The 15694-nt window shown below is 41.8% G+C and overlaps 1 protein-coding gene across 5 annotated transcripts in view; it reads left to right on the top strand.

Annotated features, from left to right (window-relative positions):
- ARHGAP22 (Rho GTPase activating protein 22) overlaps positions 1 to 15694 on the top strand; it is a 149278-nt gene that overhangs the window by 109118 nt on the left and 24466 nt on the right. For 2 of the 5 annotated variants that reach the window (XM_074908347.1, XM_074908346.1), the window contains exon 4: positions 642 to 818. In XM_074908347.1, coding sequence (XP_074764448.1) covers positions 642 to 818 — 177 coding nt within the window. Of the gene's footprint in view, positions 1 to 641; positions 819 to 14515; positions 14642 to 15694 lie in introns of those variants that run through there. The other 3 variants (XM_074908348.1, XM_074908352.1, XM_074908349.1) reach the window with 2 other exon arrangements.

The raw sequence follows: 15694 nt of genomic DNA, 5'->3' as shown, positions 1-15694 counted from the left end.
ACAGATGTATATGACAAATTGAGTGCCTTTGATATTCTATGCATTTGATATTCTGGTCAGTACTTTACTGAGATATTGTGTGCCAATGTTAATACCTCCTCAAGTTCCTATTTCAAGTGGGAGAGTCAGATGCATTCCCCAGGTCATAACTCCTCTTCAAAACGTTCCTTCTGAATTGGATCCAAAATCAGAATGGGTCTCCTTTTCTCTCTTGAGAAGTTCCCAGGGATCTGGGGAAAGTGGATCATCTTATGATTTCTGTATCTCAAGCATTAAAATGTCTTACAATTCACTTGGTCCCCCTTTGGGTAATAATCTTTCAATACCTCAGCACAGATATGTGGAATTCATTTTGTACTCTTCCTGTAGGGTCTTACAGCCTGTGCTTGCACTTTGCTTATTGATGGGACAGCAAGTGCAACACCTTCAGCTTCCCACACTGGAAATGAACATATTGCGCTTCTGCTTTGATCTACCGACCTGTGCTTTGCGGGTGCTGCAGCACAAGAGGAGGAATTGTGTGTAAAACTGCTCAATTAAAATAATCATTTATCATTTTGACCCAGACTTTTGGTGGTTTTAAATATTGGTTGCTCTCTTCTGAACTAGATGCTAAAAGAGATTTGTATTCTGTCTTTCAGGTGGTGCGGGGGACCGGGAAAAGATGCCTGTCAATCATGAGGCTTTCCTGCTCATGGCTAATTCCCAGAATGAAATGGAAGATTGGGTGAAAGCCATCCGACGGGTTATATGGGCTCCATTTGGTGGAGGTATTGCAAATAGCTCACATGCACATAAATTAAAACATTTGCCTCAAGGTAAAACATATTCTTGTGATACTAGGATATGTGTAACACTGTAAAATCACTGAGATGCCTAGATAAGCCCTTGATTGTCTGAAGTGTTTTGCAGCAAGGGGATTGGGTTGATTTTTAATTTTTTTTTTTTTTTTTGCCAGGGGATGGGAGGGCACATCCAGACTGTATGACTGACGCAGAAACGTGTGGTGATAATAAACATACCACTATTGTCAGTACTCAGTTTTTTTACAGCTAATTATGAACTATTCTCTGGACCTTTTTTATCCTTATGGACATAAAGGAGTGTGTCCAGTTATCTCAATTTTCAACCCAAGGGATGGTGCCCATCTTTAACCTCCCTACAGCCAGAGACAGCAAAACTTTTCATCTAGCTAATGTAGGGCACAGTTGAGAAAACAAAGCTTCCACTGCCTTCAACGGGGGTGTAGCCTGAGGAAGAACAATAGGGTCAGGTTGAGTGAACACCTGTAATATAGCTGTTGACAATATCTGTAGTTAAAATGAACAAAAAATCCAGACTCTCGGTGTTGATATTATACCACAGTCTTCAAATTCTCAAGTCAATAGATTAGATAGGAAATGTTTTTGAGGTTTAGTATAGAACAAGGGTTCACGGATGTCTTCTTCTGGGTTCATTGTTGGTGACAGCTTCTACTGGCTTGGTACTTGGACACTCTATGCTTTGAAGTGACTTGTGTGCTACCAGTGGAGTTCATGCAAATAGTGGTATCATATGTAGATTGTGATATTGACCTTTTTTTGAGAGGTATAGATAAAAAAGTGCCAGATAAGGGTTAAATAATACAATTACATTTACTCAATGTTGATAGTTTTCCTGGATCTAAAGGCTTAAATACTACGTCAGTAAGAAGACCCAGTGTTTGTTAGTAACTTGGTGTATGGTTTTTTTTTACTTCTTCCTTTAAGTGTGTCAGACTATTTTGAGTCTCTGTGTAGCAGCATTTAATTTGTCTGGAGGAGATAAAATCTCAGATGATGACATTTTTTTCCTAGGTCCTTCTTTCACTTAGCAGAAAGGGTGTATGTACGAAAGGCAGCTTGTACCTGATTATGAGAGAATACATGCAATGCTGTTGTGCTGTGCGCAGAACAAGCCCTTTTTGCTAGTAGAAACCAATCCACCATGATTTCTTTTCAAACATGAGTATGTGCTTGTTTTGCTTTCCTTCTGAAGTCCAGTCCACAGTGAAGGGTCTTTTAGACTCTTAAGCTCAATGTACGTCCCTGCAGTTCCCCATCAGAAGTCTCAGAATCTGAGATGGTATTTCTGTGGCTATTTGTAGTGGACCTTATAGTATGTATTTTACAGCTTAGCTATGTGCATCAAATAAATACTGTGAGGAAAAAGGAGACATTCAATCATGACAAATGGTACAGGTTCCAGCAATGGCCGCCCTATTTAGGGCATGATCTTGTCAGCAGTGTCAGTATCAGTGGAAATTTGGCTTCTTTTTTGTTAGTGTTCATGTTTTTCAGTCCCTTCAAATAGTTCCAGAGCATGCATCTTTTTTTAGTATTAAAATAATAAATAATTACAAATCCTAAAAATTTAAAAACAAAAACATGAGGATGACATAAAGGTAGGGATGGTTGTCTTTTTTTCTTGTTTCTTTATGGGGGCAGTATTGTCCTAATTAACCTGGTCTTTTTCTGTACCTCTGAACTTCTCTGTAAAGCTATCTGATAGCATTTTGTTTTTCCTTTAAATGAGACAGATACATTTGATTCCAGGAACTGGGGCTTGATGAGATCTCAAAAAACATAGCATGAAATAATGAGAATGTGGGAGCAGGACAGCGCAGAGGGGAATACAGCAGCACAGGGAGGAAACAGAACAGCTGCTATTTGTTGCTGTTTTCACATAGTGCAGATTTGATCTGGTTCTATCAGCGTCCTTTGACTGTTGGTGAGAGCTGGCTTAAGCCTTGTGGAAGAGAAGCACTGCCATTTGCAGAGTTGGAAAGAATTGCAGTTGTGTATTGGTGTTTTTGTAGATCTATTTGTGGGTAAACACTACCCAAGAACGCAGGTACATATTGGGTGATCAGCCTGGCCTGAGCTCTCTGCCCTACTCTCAAATGCATCAGTCTAAAGCTAGCTTGGCTATGTCTGCTTTGTAGTCTAAGCTGCATGAACTGATTCTTATGCTGTGGTTTCATAGCTTCTCTGAGCTGACTGAAGTGCTAACTGCTGTCAGGAGTGGGCTTTTCCCACCTTGCAACCATGTGTTCCCACCATTTTTCATTCTGCTAATACTAGTGGTTATGCAGCTGTGCGATAGGAAATGACCTGGCAGGAAAAAAGAGCAGGGACGATTAGTTTGTATGTGGTTTGTATATGGATCAGCTTCCTGGCCATGCTAACCATGCAAATGCAGGACTAGTAGTTCTAACACAGTGAAGACAGTGGGGAGAGATGATGGGGTGAAGCAGAGGTAATGGGGTAGAAGAGGGCATGCTTGTTCATTCTGATTTCAACCCTTACATAAATTAGCTGAAAGAAACTATGGAGTTGCATTCTCAGTCTCTTTGCACTTCACAAAGTATTTATAGGAATGTCAATAATTAGGAAACAGTTAAGATGTTCAAACTGTTATTTCCAAATCAGTTTGGGGAAATGATCAAACCTACAGCTCCTCCATCAGAATCGGAGCAAGGCAATTTCTCTGAGTGAAATCCCAGCTTAACTCAAATGTGGGAGGACAGTAAACATAGCTGTGTCTGTGTTTTAATTGAATAATTTGAACTCTGCTTTGCTACCACCACTAATTTGAGAGTCAAGTCTTATCTATCGACACTTTTTAATATATGAAGCTAAAGGGATGGGGTGAGGAATTAACAAGCAAGCTTCATTATTAATATGTAAATATCCAGCCCTGGAGAAGGTTGATATGGTGTAAAAATGAATTATGCCAAGATAAAAGGGGAGGCTTAGCCACACTTTAATCTTTGCTGATGTATTGAAGAAACATAAATCAAAAATGTTGAGGGTTTCTTATGTGTTGATGTGGGCACATGAACTGTGTTTAAAGGTGAACAGCAAAGGCTTCTTAAAATAAAATAGAAAACTCCCCTAAGATGCTGAGGATCCCAAATTATTAATAGGAGACACATTCATGCTTAAAAACCATATGGAATGTGTTCTTTGAAATACACTTCAAATGCGGCCTTAAAATAAAACCCTAGACTTCCTAAGTCTTTTGAAGAGGAGCTGTCTTGTTTATGGGGAAAATAATTTCGAACAAGTTTCCCTGAGTTTCAGGCTTCTAAATTCTTGAGTCTAGTCCATCTCATTCAGAGCAGAAGATGTTGTAAACTGAGATTTAAGAGTACTCTTTATGTTTTGATTATGTCTTTAAGAATAGAGTTTGTCACAGTGGCTTGATAAAAGTGAGTTTTGGAGGACATTCTGACCAAGGGGGATTAAATCTGTTCCCTATGATCCTTCTTACCTCCATGCTGAACAAATTTTGCTCTGGATTTGCACCACTAAAACTTTATCTGGAGACTCCCTCTGTGCCCTGCAGTCATGCTGTTCTGCAGCTGCTTTTTAATACGGAGTGCTTGTAGCAGTGCCATAGTGCTAATTTCAAAGTGTTTGTGGCCATAGGCTTGAGTGAGAGTGAGCCTGCCAGTGTCCTCCGAAGGCGGATGCATTGAAAGAATTCAGTGTAGTTGGAAGGAGAGATCATTCCCCACTCCACATGTGTATAGAGAGGCTGTACTTCTAGTCTGAAGAAATACAACTACTTTAAGGAAATCCCATTCTATCTGCTTGCCTCTCAGTTAGCATGCCTTCCCCATTTTTGTCTTGCATCAGACATAAACCATAATGTGTTTAGGACTGAATTTTGGGCCTTGAGGTATAAAAGCTGAAGTCTTTTTGGTGCCTCAGTTGAAAGCTGATTGACATAACTCTCTCACAGCTCAGCACATGACCAGCACTGCATAGGGACAGACTCATTCTGTGTTAGGTTTTTATTTGTTTTGTTTATGTATTTGTTCATGCCATGAGCAGTTCCTTGCTTGTCTGCCAGAAATGCATGTCAGCCCCTTTCTATCTCCATTACTTTATCCTATTTTCTCCTCCTCACCCCAAGCTTTCATCAGTTTCTTGTGATGGAGGGGAGGTGAAGCAGTTGTAAGGGATGTGCTTCCCTTAACCAAACATGGACAGCCTTACCCTGTGATAAAGTAATTGTGCTTGCAAGAGCTCCATGAGTGGTTTCTCTGTTCAGGAGGAATAGTCGCTTTTTAACTGGTAGGCTCTGAAGATGTGTCTACTGAGGAAAGCCACTCCACTATCATTAATTCCAGTCCTCTTCTCCATATAGATAAACCATGATGTGTGGATTTCTTTCTTCTTCTGACAGCAAAACAGTGCAGAGAATATTTTTGCTGGCAACCACAGCCCTGTACAGACCATGTCTTGTATTAGGGGAGAGCTGCAAACTAGGGGAGAAGTTTCTGAGGTGTAATTTAATACCTGGCTCAATTTCATTATAGGTAATAGAAGAATAGCCTTACATAGGCCTAATTAGGAATGCTGTTTTGAATGGGTAAATGTCTTTCATATAACATCTGCATGAGAGCAAAACATGACTGTTTTGAAGGGTCAGATATTGGTATTAGATACATGTCACCCAGGATGTCAGAATGTTTAGGAACTAGGATATGATGTGAAGTCTAGGAAGCCTGAGGATTATTTTCTTCACCTGTAAAATGGGGATTTTCCACTAAGAGCATCATAAGCATAGAATCACATCAATGAATTTAAGATGCTAAGATACAACAGTAATGAAGAAAAGGGAGATAGCTTCTGTTATCCCAGTGTGAAGGCAGAGCAAAGGTTTCTGCTCCCTGCCTTGCTAGAGGGCTCCTCCAGAGTGACTGTCTCTAGAATTCCTGGATGGGCCAAGAGGAGCCACTTCACTAGGTGGCAGGGTGGGCTTCCCTTGTGCAGGCTCCCACAGGTATATGGGGAGTTGCACTGTGTGTTTGTTGTGCCTGATAAATGCCATTATCTCTGCACAGAGACAGCTGGTGCCTGATGCAGCTTATCAGTGTTTGCTCTTCAGTGTCGTCTCACTCTGGGATATGGGCCCAACCAAAGGAAGAGGAAGAGAAAGATGATGGGGGTTATGAGTTCAAATATCTGTCCAGGACTAGGGGACGTGTGAATCATCAGCAAGGAGGTGCTGGTTAGCCTTACCCCAGGCAAAGGTATCACAAGCACTTGTGGATATAGAAACTGAGACACAGAGTAGAACTAAAGTTAGTTGGGAGTGGATCTTGCTGCTGAAACTGCTTACAACAGAGAAAGTTTTAAGATCTGTTTCTGAGATCTTTTTCTGAGTTATTTTTTCTAACTTATCTCTGTCAGATAGATCTGGGGCTTCTATACTGCTTTATGACCAATGTATTTTACCATCATGACGCAGCTGTGAGGTAGGGAAAGGCTATAGTACTCATTTTTTGTAAAGGGGGAATCTGAGGGTATTGAGCAATCAAGTAACTAGCCTGAGGTCACAATGACTATCTGTAAAAGAAACGTTCTGAAGGCATCTTTCGGCAAACAGAAAGATCACAACCCTGGACCTCAGGAGAGCAGACTTCGTCCTTCTGGGCGATATGCTTGGAAGAATCCTATGGGATACGGTCCTGGAGAGAACAGGGGTCTCATTGATTTTTCAAGTATTACTTCCTTCAAGCTCAAGTACAGTCTTCCGCCATGTGCAGGAAACCAAGCAAAGGTGGCAGGAGGCCTGCATGGGTGAACAAGGAGCTTCTAACAAAGCTCATACCTAAAAAAGAAGCATAGAAGTGATGGAAGTAGGAACAGATAACCTAAGAGGGATATAGAGAAACTGTCTGAACTGCAGAAATGGACTTAAGAAAGCTACAATCCACCTGGAGTTGAATCTGGTAGGGGCTGTGAAGGGCAACAATTTCTTCTTCAGGCATATCAACAAGGAATACTTGTCCTCAGTAGAAGATGATCAGGTTAGGGAACATTTAAAGAAAATGGATATACCTTAGTCCATGGGACCTGATAGGATGCATCCACAAGTGCTGAGGGAGCTGGCCAGTGTGTGAGGCCATTCTTGATAATCTTTGAAAAGACGTGGTGATTGGAGAAGGTCCCTCTTATCTTCAAGAAAGGCAAGAAGGAGGACCTAGGGAACTATAGGTTGGTCAGCCTCACCTCTGTTGCTGGAAAGATGATGGAGCAAACAAACCCAGAAATAATTTCCAAGCATTTTAAGGTCAAAAAGGTGACTGTGAATAGTCAGCATGGATTTATGAAGGGAAAGTCATGCTTGACCAACCTTCTATGATGAAATAGTGGATGAGGGAACAGCAGTAATTATTGTTTGTCTTGACTTTAGCAAGGCTTTCAGCACTGTCTCCTGTAATATCCTCATTTACAAATTCATGAAGTACAGGCTAGATAAATAGAGAATGAGGTGTACTGAAAACTTGCTGAACTGTTGTGCACAAAGGATTATGATCAGCAACCCAAAGCCCATCTGAAGGCCAGTCATTAATAGTACACCCTAGAGCCTGATACTGGGGGCAGGACTGTTTAACAGCTTCATTAATGACCTGGATAATGGGACAGAGTACACCTTCATCAAGCTTGCTGGTTGGTGAATCACATGGTTGTGCTGTCATTCAGATGGACCTCAACAGGCTGGAGAAATGTCTGGACAGGAACCCCATTAAGCTCAACATAGAGTAATGCAATGTCCTGCATCTGGGGATGAATAAACCCAGGCAACAGTGTATGCACTGGGAGCTGGAAACCAGCTTTGCAGAGAAGCACCTGGGATGCTGTCGGGCAGCAAGTTGAACATGAGCCAGCAATGCACCCTTGTGGCAAAGCATGCCAACAGATTCCTGGGCTGCATTAGGAAGAGCATTGCCAGCAGGTTGAGGGAGGTGATCCTTCCTCTCAGCACCAGTAAGGTCACATTTGGAGTGCTTTGTCTAGTTCTGGGCTCCCCAGGACAAGAAGGATTGGGCTTTCTGGAGTAAGTCCATTGAAAGGCCACAAAGATGATTAAAGGATTGTGGTAAGTGAAATACTGAGAGAAACTGAGAAGCCTGAGATTGTTTCGCTTGGAGAAGTGAAGGTTCACAGTGGATCTTCCCAGTGTGTATAGATACCTGATGGAAGGATGTAAAACTAAAAGCAAAACTAAAGGATGTCAAGGACAGAAGGTCTTTTGAAGATCCTACCTTTAGAAGTCTGATGGATGCTCTACTTGCATTCATAACTTCCACATCTCTTTAGTTCACTCCTTGCATATATTTCACCTTTAAAGCTGCTGGCTAAAGGCTTTAAGTGACATTCAGTGCCAAGCTTATCTGGGCTCTGAGTGGAGACCATGCAGTAGCCTGGTCATTGCAAAACAGAAATGGGTATTCTTGGAGTAGTGTGTTAGGGCTTGCCAGAGGGGCATGTCCCCTGCTACTGACTTCAGAAATCCTAGGCAGCAGCACTAGTTCTGCAGTGCTGTATCTCCAGCTGACATTAACCAGCTTAGTTCCAGCTTCTGAAGGATGATGCAGTTTGGCATCAGGTGAACGAGTTTGTAGTACTTGTCTATTAGCATGGATAGTCCTGGGTACCACAAAGCAGGCATCCAGTGCTGGGGAATGACACGCAGCCAAGCAAGAATCCTTCTCAGTGCCTCTGCTCAACCAGATAGCAGATAGAGAAAAACTATAACTAGAAATTACTTCTGTTACGTTTGAAGGTGAGCAAAGTAAAGCTTTTCATAGGATTTGCTTGATGAAATGTCTTTTGATCAGGAAATGCTGATTTGATAAAATGAAATGTCACATGGGAATGTCTCCATTTGGGTGACACTTGTGCTAGGAAAGGTTTTTCAAGCTCAGGGTAGTATTTTTAATACAAGCACTGCCCAGAATTGGCCTTGTACTCAAAGGTTGTGTAAGCAATTAAGATGTAGAATCTAACCAACTTAAGCCCTTTCCTCAAAAAAAAGACTTTTAGAAGTGTCTTGGAGAAGATAAAATTGAAGGAAGGTCTGATAGATAAAATTACAAGTGTAAGGAGGACTTGAACAGTGCATAGTCATGGGGTCTGAACCAAGAAAAAAGTGTTTCATGCAGTGCATGATTAAATTATGAAACTCATTGTCATAAGATGTGGAAACAAAATTAATAAATAGATTCAAAGTAGAAATAAATGAGTTCACAGAAGAATAAGTCCACCTGGAATATCAAAAAGAACTGGAGGGAGTCATTAGCTTCACATTGCTAGCAGCAATCCACCTTGATAAAATATGGTGGGGCTTGTGTTTGTTTCAATAATGAATTGTTTTCCTCTTCAGCTAGTAAGTGCCACAGAGAGCTGATAGTGGCTGTGCATTTCTTACATTGTTGGTGGCTACTGCCTGTAGCACATAATCTGACCAATACCACCTCCTACACTGGCAGTTTCTTGGGCGAGACCATTCTGGTAATTATTAGATTCATGCTTGATGTTTGAAAGCTGACAGTCGTTAAACTGATGTCTCTCACTGCACATCCTGGCAGTGTATGATTAATGGGTCAAACACGTTCCTGTGGTGTTTCTCTGCTTGCAGGCAAGTATTTTAATTTCTCTATATTAGTGCTTTGATGAATGTTATGTGGATGTGTGCTTACTGAAGGGGAATGGTAGCCTGCTCCTTGCAAGTTACAATTTTAACCATTTAGGAGCCAAGAACAAAGAAATTCACCATCTCTCTTTTCCTATTTCCCTTTCTACCCCCCGCGGTTTTCCCTTTTTTTCTTCTCCTTCATCATCATGTAATTTGGTTTTGCGGTTTTCCCCTTCCTACCTTCAGAATTGCAGATCAGGGAAGGGGGACCTCTCCTAGAGTGTTCCCGAAAGGCTAGCAGGTTTACTGAAATGTTTTATTCATTGTACAAACGGGAGCTAAATGCCATCCCCTCCCCAAGCACATCCAGTCAGGCTCAGACTGAGGATTTTAGTTGGATAGTGGAGGATAAAGGTAAATGTGTGGGAATTAGCTAACAGATTTTCATCACTGATTGAGTTTGAGGAAGCAACAAAGCGAAATCATACACAATTTACCCGGTAGTGAGTTTTACAATTGCAGGTTACAGAGTGACAGAGGTACTTATGATGAAGTTTGATTTGGATAAGCACCCATGTGTTCAATGTTGATACTGTTTACTTCTCAGTTACTGGCTGTGCTTAGGTTATCAGCCTCTCAGGCTTGGGATATGGGAAGGCTTGAGGACATAAGCTTGTTAAGTTTTCTGAATGGATAAAAGGGGCTGATCTTCTACATTTTGGTTGTAAATCTAGATCACGGGCCCTGCCAGGTTCCAGGATGGCCAGAAATCCACGTGACTTGTTTCAGTCTGTACTACAGATGAGGATCAGCAACAGTTTTTGGACTCTGTGATCCTTGCATTTGAACCCATTGCTGGAATTCTCATCCTTTTCCAAAATGAGACACTGGTGGCAACAATTATATTACGTCATAACTATTTTTTACTTACTAACATCCAGAATTTTTGTCAAACTTTTCTGTGCAGTGGAGGCATCTACATGCTACACACTTGAAAAAGAAGGTCTGCTGGTCAGATACTTTCTACAGACATAGCTTCGGTCAAGTCTGTGGAAGCTATCTATTAAATGTAGACAGGCATGTGCAAGAATCAGGAAATAAAAAGTTCTGTAAAATATGTTCTTATGTTGTGGGGAGAAAGAAGTTTTCCAGGGCACGTTCGTCCAGTTCACTGCTTGCTAAAAGGCATTTTTTGTTGCTCTTGATGTTTTGTTTTCTAGATGCTTCTTGTTTTGTTTAGAGAGAAATAGACCAATAAACGCAGGGGTTTGGCTCTGGATTCAGAATGCTGTGGTTAAGTGATGTTTAGGTCTGTTTATCATCTTTTCTCTGTGAGCAAACAGTTACAGTCTCAATTTAGAGCATAAACTGGTCAGAGTCCATGGCAGGGTAATTTACAGTGCTGCTCAGTCAGTTCCTTTCCTGACATATTTTAAAGAGATTGGAAGGTATCTCACACAGGTTAGGCAGAATCTACTATGATAGAAGGATGAAGATAGCTATTTGCTAACCTTTTAACCCAGGGTGAGCTGGTTTATCAGTTAGTAAACAGAAGCCTGTTTATTCTCAAAAGATTTTGTTTTACTAGGAAAGGTTGAGACCCCAAGCAGGAAAGGGGTGTGGAGACATCATTTTGTCTAGAGAAGGATCTGTTAAGTGTTTGGGGAGGGAGGAAACTGTAAGGGAAATTTTCTGTACAGGGGACATACTGTTGAAGTCTTTTCTTCTGGATTCAGCCCTGAAACTGATCACCTGTAGCTGTTTTACTGCCATCTTTCAACAGACGTAAGGAGGTGTTCAAGTGCCCATGTTTGTCTGGGTTAAAAAGTGAGTGTGTACAAGGCTCAGCTTACTTGAAAATTAGGGAACTTCAGCTCAGATTCTAACTTGGATACTAGGCCCTTTCTGTACAAATAGATGAAGCAATTGCCTAGATCTGAGCTCCCTCAGACAGGTCTGCTTGAGTATACCTGTATATTAGCTAATGCTCTGTGTAAGCCAGCATCTAAAAATACTCACACCCTATGGGCACTTGCTAGAGCTGTGCAAGCCAACAAGTTTGCTCACAATCAGAGATGAGGAGGAATATTTTCTGAGTTCATGCGGGTTCACTATTCCTGTCAGTTGAAACCAGATTCAAGACTGAATTTGACCTGAGTTAGATGCCAAGCCTGAGACATGCCTGGATTTTCAGAGGTGGTGTGAGCTGTAGTGAACTTCCCAGCCAGTCTCAAGGCCTGTAGTGACATGTACAAGCAGGATGCTTTCTCCCTGTTGTGGTACCTGCAACAGAATAACTGTGGTGGTGCTCTCCCATACGATGACACCAGGAAAGAAAATGCCTCCAGTTCCCCAGCAGCAAATTCAAGTGAGGTTTAGTTGCTAAACAGTTTTAGGAACCTGAGTTCTTTAGGTAAATAAGAGCTGCCCAGTGGTAAACTTTTCTACAGCTAAAAAAATTCACACCAATGGGATAAGAGAGAGTTGAATCTCCATAACCCCTTCTCTCCTTGGCACATGTGTACAGGGAGATCTCCGGGTGAAAATTTTGGTGGTATTTTATATACACTGTGGCCAGCTCTCTGGATTTTATTGCTATTCTTGCACTATCAAGTACGCTTCTGGAGTCTGCAGCCTGTGCAATTCAGTGATTATGTGTGAATCTTGGATTTCATTTTAAAGAAATGTTGTTAACAGAGAAAGCAAGATCCAAATGTGACCTGGAAATTCAAAACACAGAAGACAAATAAAAGAAATATATATACTGATTTTTTTTATTCCAATCTCATCATATTCTGTGGTCTGTCATGATTTTTAATACAACACTTTGAAAGGGATTGAGAATTGTTTCATGTAAGGAGATAGGTCATAACTGTGGAGTGTGTAGATACACAGCACAATGTTGGATTCTTCTCACAGGACACCTATAGCTGCAGAGTTACTATGTACAGAGAACAACACTGAAGCAGCTGCCATTCTATGCTTTAGTTGTGATGCTTGTGTGAGCAAGCATGTGCTCCTTCTGATTTTTTTTTCTCTCACCAGAGACCTGTGTTTGCTCTTTTGCTGGAGAAGAGTTTGTTGTCTTTGCCATCTCTCGTACAACTCATGGTATTACGAGCTGTGCTGAAGTCTAATTGTGCTTTGAGTCATGCTGTGTCCTTGGCTGCAGAGAGGCTGTGAATTTCACAGTTTAATTATACTTTGGGTATGACAATATCCATGTTAAACAACGTGACTCTGTATTTCATTGCATACCTCCTTATTCTTGTGTTTTGAGATATGGAAAACAGAAAGTGAGTGGAAGAATAAAAGTCTGCATTTGCTAACTCCTGGGCTCCCATCCCATACATTGAGTCCCAGGCTCCATAATGTTATTAGCAGATGTGACAGATTTTGAGGCATTGTTCCAAGGAATAGTACCAAAAATCCTGATGGTGTTTCAGCCATTCTGAAGAGGATTGGTCCTGCTCACCAGTTAGCACTGTAGGCAGGCTCTCCCTAACCTGCAGCCTGCTGTGTTCACCACAGGGAAAGAGAAGATACTAAAAAGGTGAAGAATACCCAGGATCCCATTTGTACCTTTTGTTTAAAGATCTCCATCACTTCCAAATATTCTTTAGTGGGCTTTAAATACTGTCTCGTGTATTGTCTGGGATTCTGGTGTCTAGTTGTGCGATACCTTGCTACTCAAGGTGTATCTTGAACAGCTAAGGAATACCTTATTAGCTTGTCATTCAAGAACTGGAGCTTTTGATCCTGGTACTGCCTTCACCTGTAGTGTGAGAGTAATTTCTTTAGGAGCTTTTGTTCAAAACAGAATGTAGAGACAGAGTTTGATCTCAAGTTTCTTGAGTTGTGGGACAACACTGTCTTGGTGACTGGAATCTCAGAGCTTGACTACTGGGTCAGTATCTTCTTTGACACGTGTGTTCAAACTGAGACCCAATGTAGTTAAGAAAGTGATGAGCCACTAAGTTCAGATGAGTGTGGTCTGTGCAGTGACCACAGACATGATATTTTAATAACAGAAGCAGATGAGTAGCTGCAGACAGGGATAACTTTTTTTTTTTCCCCTGCAGAGGGAGATGAAGTTAGCCAAACTTGATAAAATTCCCCAAAAGCTTGATGCAAAGGTTTTGGGTGGTAACTGCTGCAGATCTGCAGTCACATAAGTGCATTTTCTAAATGGGATGGAGGGCTGACATCTGTATAACTGCATGGGACATTGTGTGATAAGCATTTTTCTTAACTACAGGCTCCTTACTCTGAGAGCAGGAGCCAAGGGGGTGAATGTTTTCCTGCAAGTAGGTCCTGGGGATTGGTTCACATTGTAAGGAGCTTGTAGTTCCTTCCCCTACCAGTTATTCAGCTGAGCAGCTATTCATCATCAGGCAACTTCTCTGTAAAGGGCTAAAGCAGAGGCTGCAAGCACAAAAAAAGCTGCACATGTCAAAGACTAGCTTTTCCTAAGCTGAGTTAAACTTTCCAATGTGCCCCAGAGCAGCGGTGATACTCTCAGAGCACGCTAAGGCTAAGATGAGGGGATGTTTCCCTCCAAAATGAAGTTTCTGCTTCTGGTGCTTTGCAAGCAGACCAGAGGCTAGACCAGGGCACCAGGTTGCCTGCAGCACAACTAACATTGCCTGTATCAGGAATGGATCCAGAGTGTGGCATGCAGACAGCAACTGTTGCTCAGCTTTTCCAGCTATCTAGAATAGATCTGACAAGCAATTAGAGCATGAATATATTACAGAGCCGATGGGGGATGCCTTTGTTAAAACTTGTGACCTATACTTAGCTGCTGTTTACATTGGCGGCAGCTTCGAGGGTGGGCAAGACCCTACCTGCCTGTCTTTCTCCTTTCTCCTTCCCCGTGTGGAGAGAGCTGGGGAGCTCAGCATCTCATTGGATATTTCAAATGCTTTCTGCACAAGTCATAATTAATGCCGAGTTGCGGAGCTAAGACCAGATGTGCTGCTGAGATTATCTCCCAGGGCAGATCGGCTGCTCTCTGCTCTGTAGCGCTGAGTGAATGGAAAGCTGCCAGTGCTGGGACTCAGAATGTGTCTGATGCCTGAAGTCAGGACTTTCTTTCTCTGCCGCTCCTGCTGTCTGACACTGCCTGGTTTCTGCTTGAAGCTCAGCGCCTGTCATGTAGCAGAGTGCTGCACAAGAACGAGAGGTATGAGATGATTTTACAGAGTTTAGATTTGTTATGGTTTTCTTTTCCTAGAGGAAAAGCCAATATTTAGGCTTAGCCTCAGACAGAAGCTAAGAATCTAAAAAAAGGAGATGGCTTTACAAAGGGGGAGAGAGTGAGAAGGACCCAGTATGTGGCCAAAAATACTACTGGATGCCAGGCTAGCATTTGAAGATAGTTTTGGGGAGGTATGTTTCTGTTTGCTTTTACATAGAATATTTAAATGAACATATGTGGATAAGAGCAATCAGCTCGTGGTATTATGGAGGCTGCACTTTGTGGGGAATGGGTTCAGAAGACACCAAGTTCTACTGCAAACCTTTTTGTGTGACCTTGGGCAAGTTACTTCATCAGTTTCTTTTGGGTCCTGTTTATCTGTCGCTTCCTTTCCTTTCCCTCATTCTTGCATGCTCTGTCTGGCTGGATTGTTTAGTTTTGATGGACTATCTTAGGCATGTATAGCTTCTAACATGGAACTCCTTTTTCAATTGCTGTTGCAGTAATTCCCATAGTGTGTGCTTGGGTGGGCCAGAGGAGGGGAAACAAGTTATAGGTTTGTGTGTGTTTTGTGCTGTTGAAGCATATGTGTTTCTGAATGTCTGCCCATGATTTTTTCTTAATGCTTTCATGTGTGAGAGAAGGACAGATAAATGGGAGCCTAAGCATGAATGTGGGAAGGTAAAAATAGACGCTTACCTGTGCAGGTGAGCACGTACACAATCTTTGCATCCATAAACTGCCTGTCTGTGAGGCACCACATGCATGCGCGGGTGTGTGTACTGCTGTATAGCAGCATGCAGGTGTGTGCCTGACTATCTTCCCGCACATCTTTTAACGTGTGTGTACTAAGCTGTACATACAGCTGGCGTTGGTATGTCTGGACTTTTCCCACTTTAAGCACATACAGAGTCCTCACTCCTCCCTGTAAAGAAAATCTACTGAAGAACTGACTTTATTATCTCTGTCTTTAGTTTACTTTGGTTGAAATCAGAGCTCTGATGAGGAAAAATATGAAGCAGAGAGCATATATTTTCC

This window comes from Athene noctua, chromosome 5 (genome assembly GCF_965140245.1).
Source record: "Athene noctua chromosome 5, bAthNoc1.hap1.1, whole genome shotgun sequence".
In the NCBI taxonomy this organism is placed as follows: Eukaryota; Metazoa; Chordata; class Aves; order Strigiformes; family Strigidae; genus Athene; species Athene noctua.
This window is presented reverse-complemented; position numbering and strand designations above follow the sequence as displayed.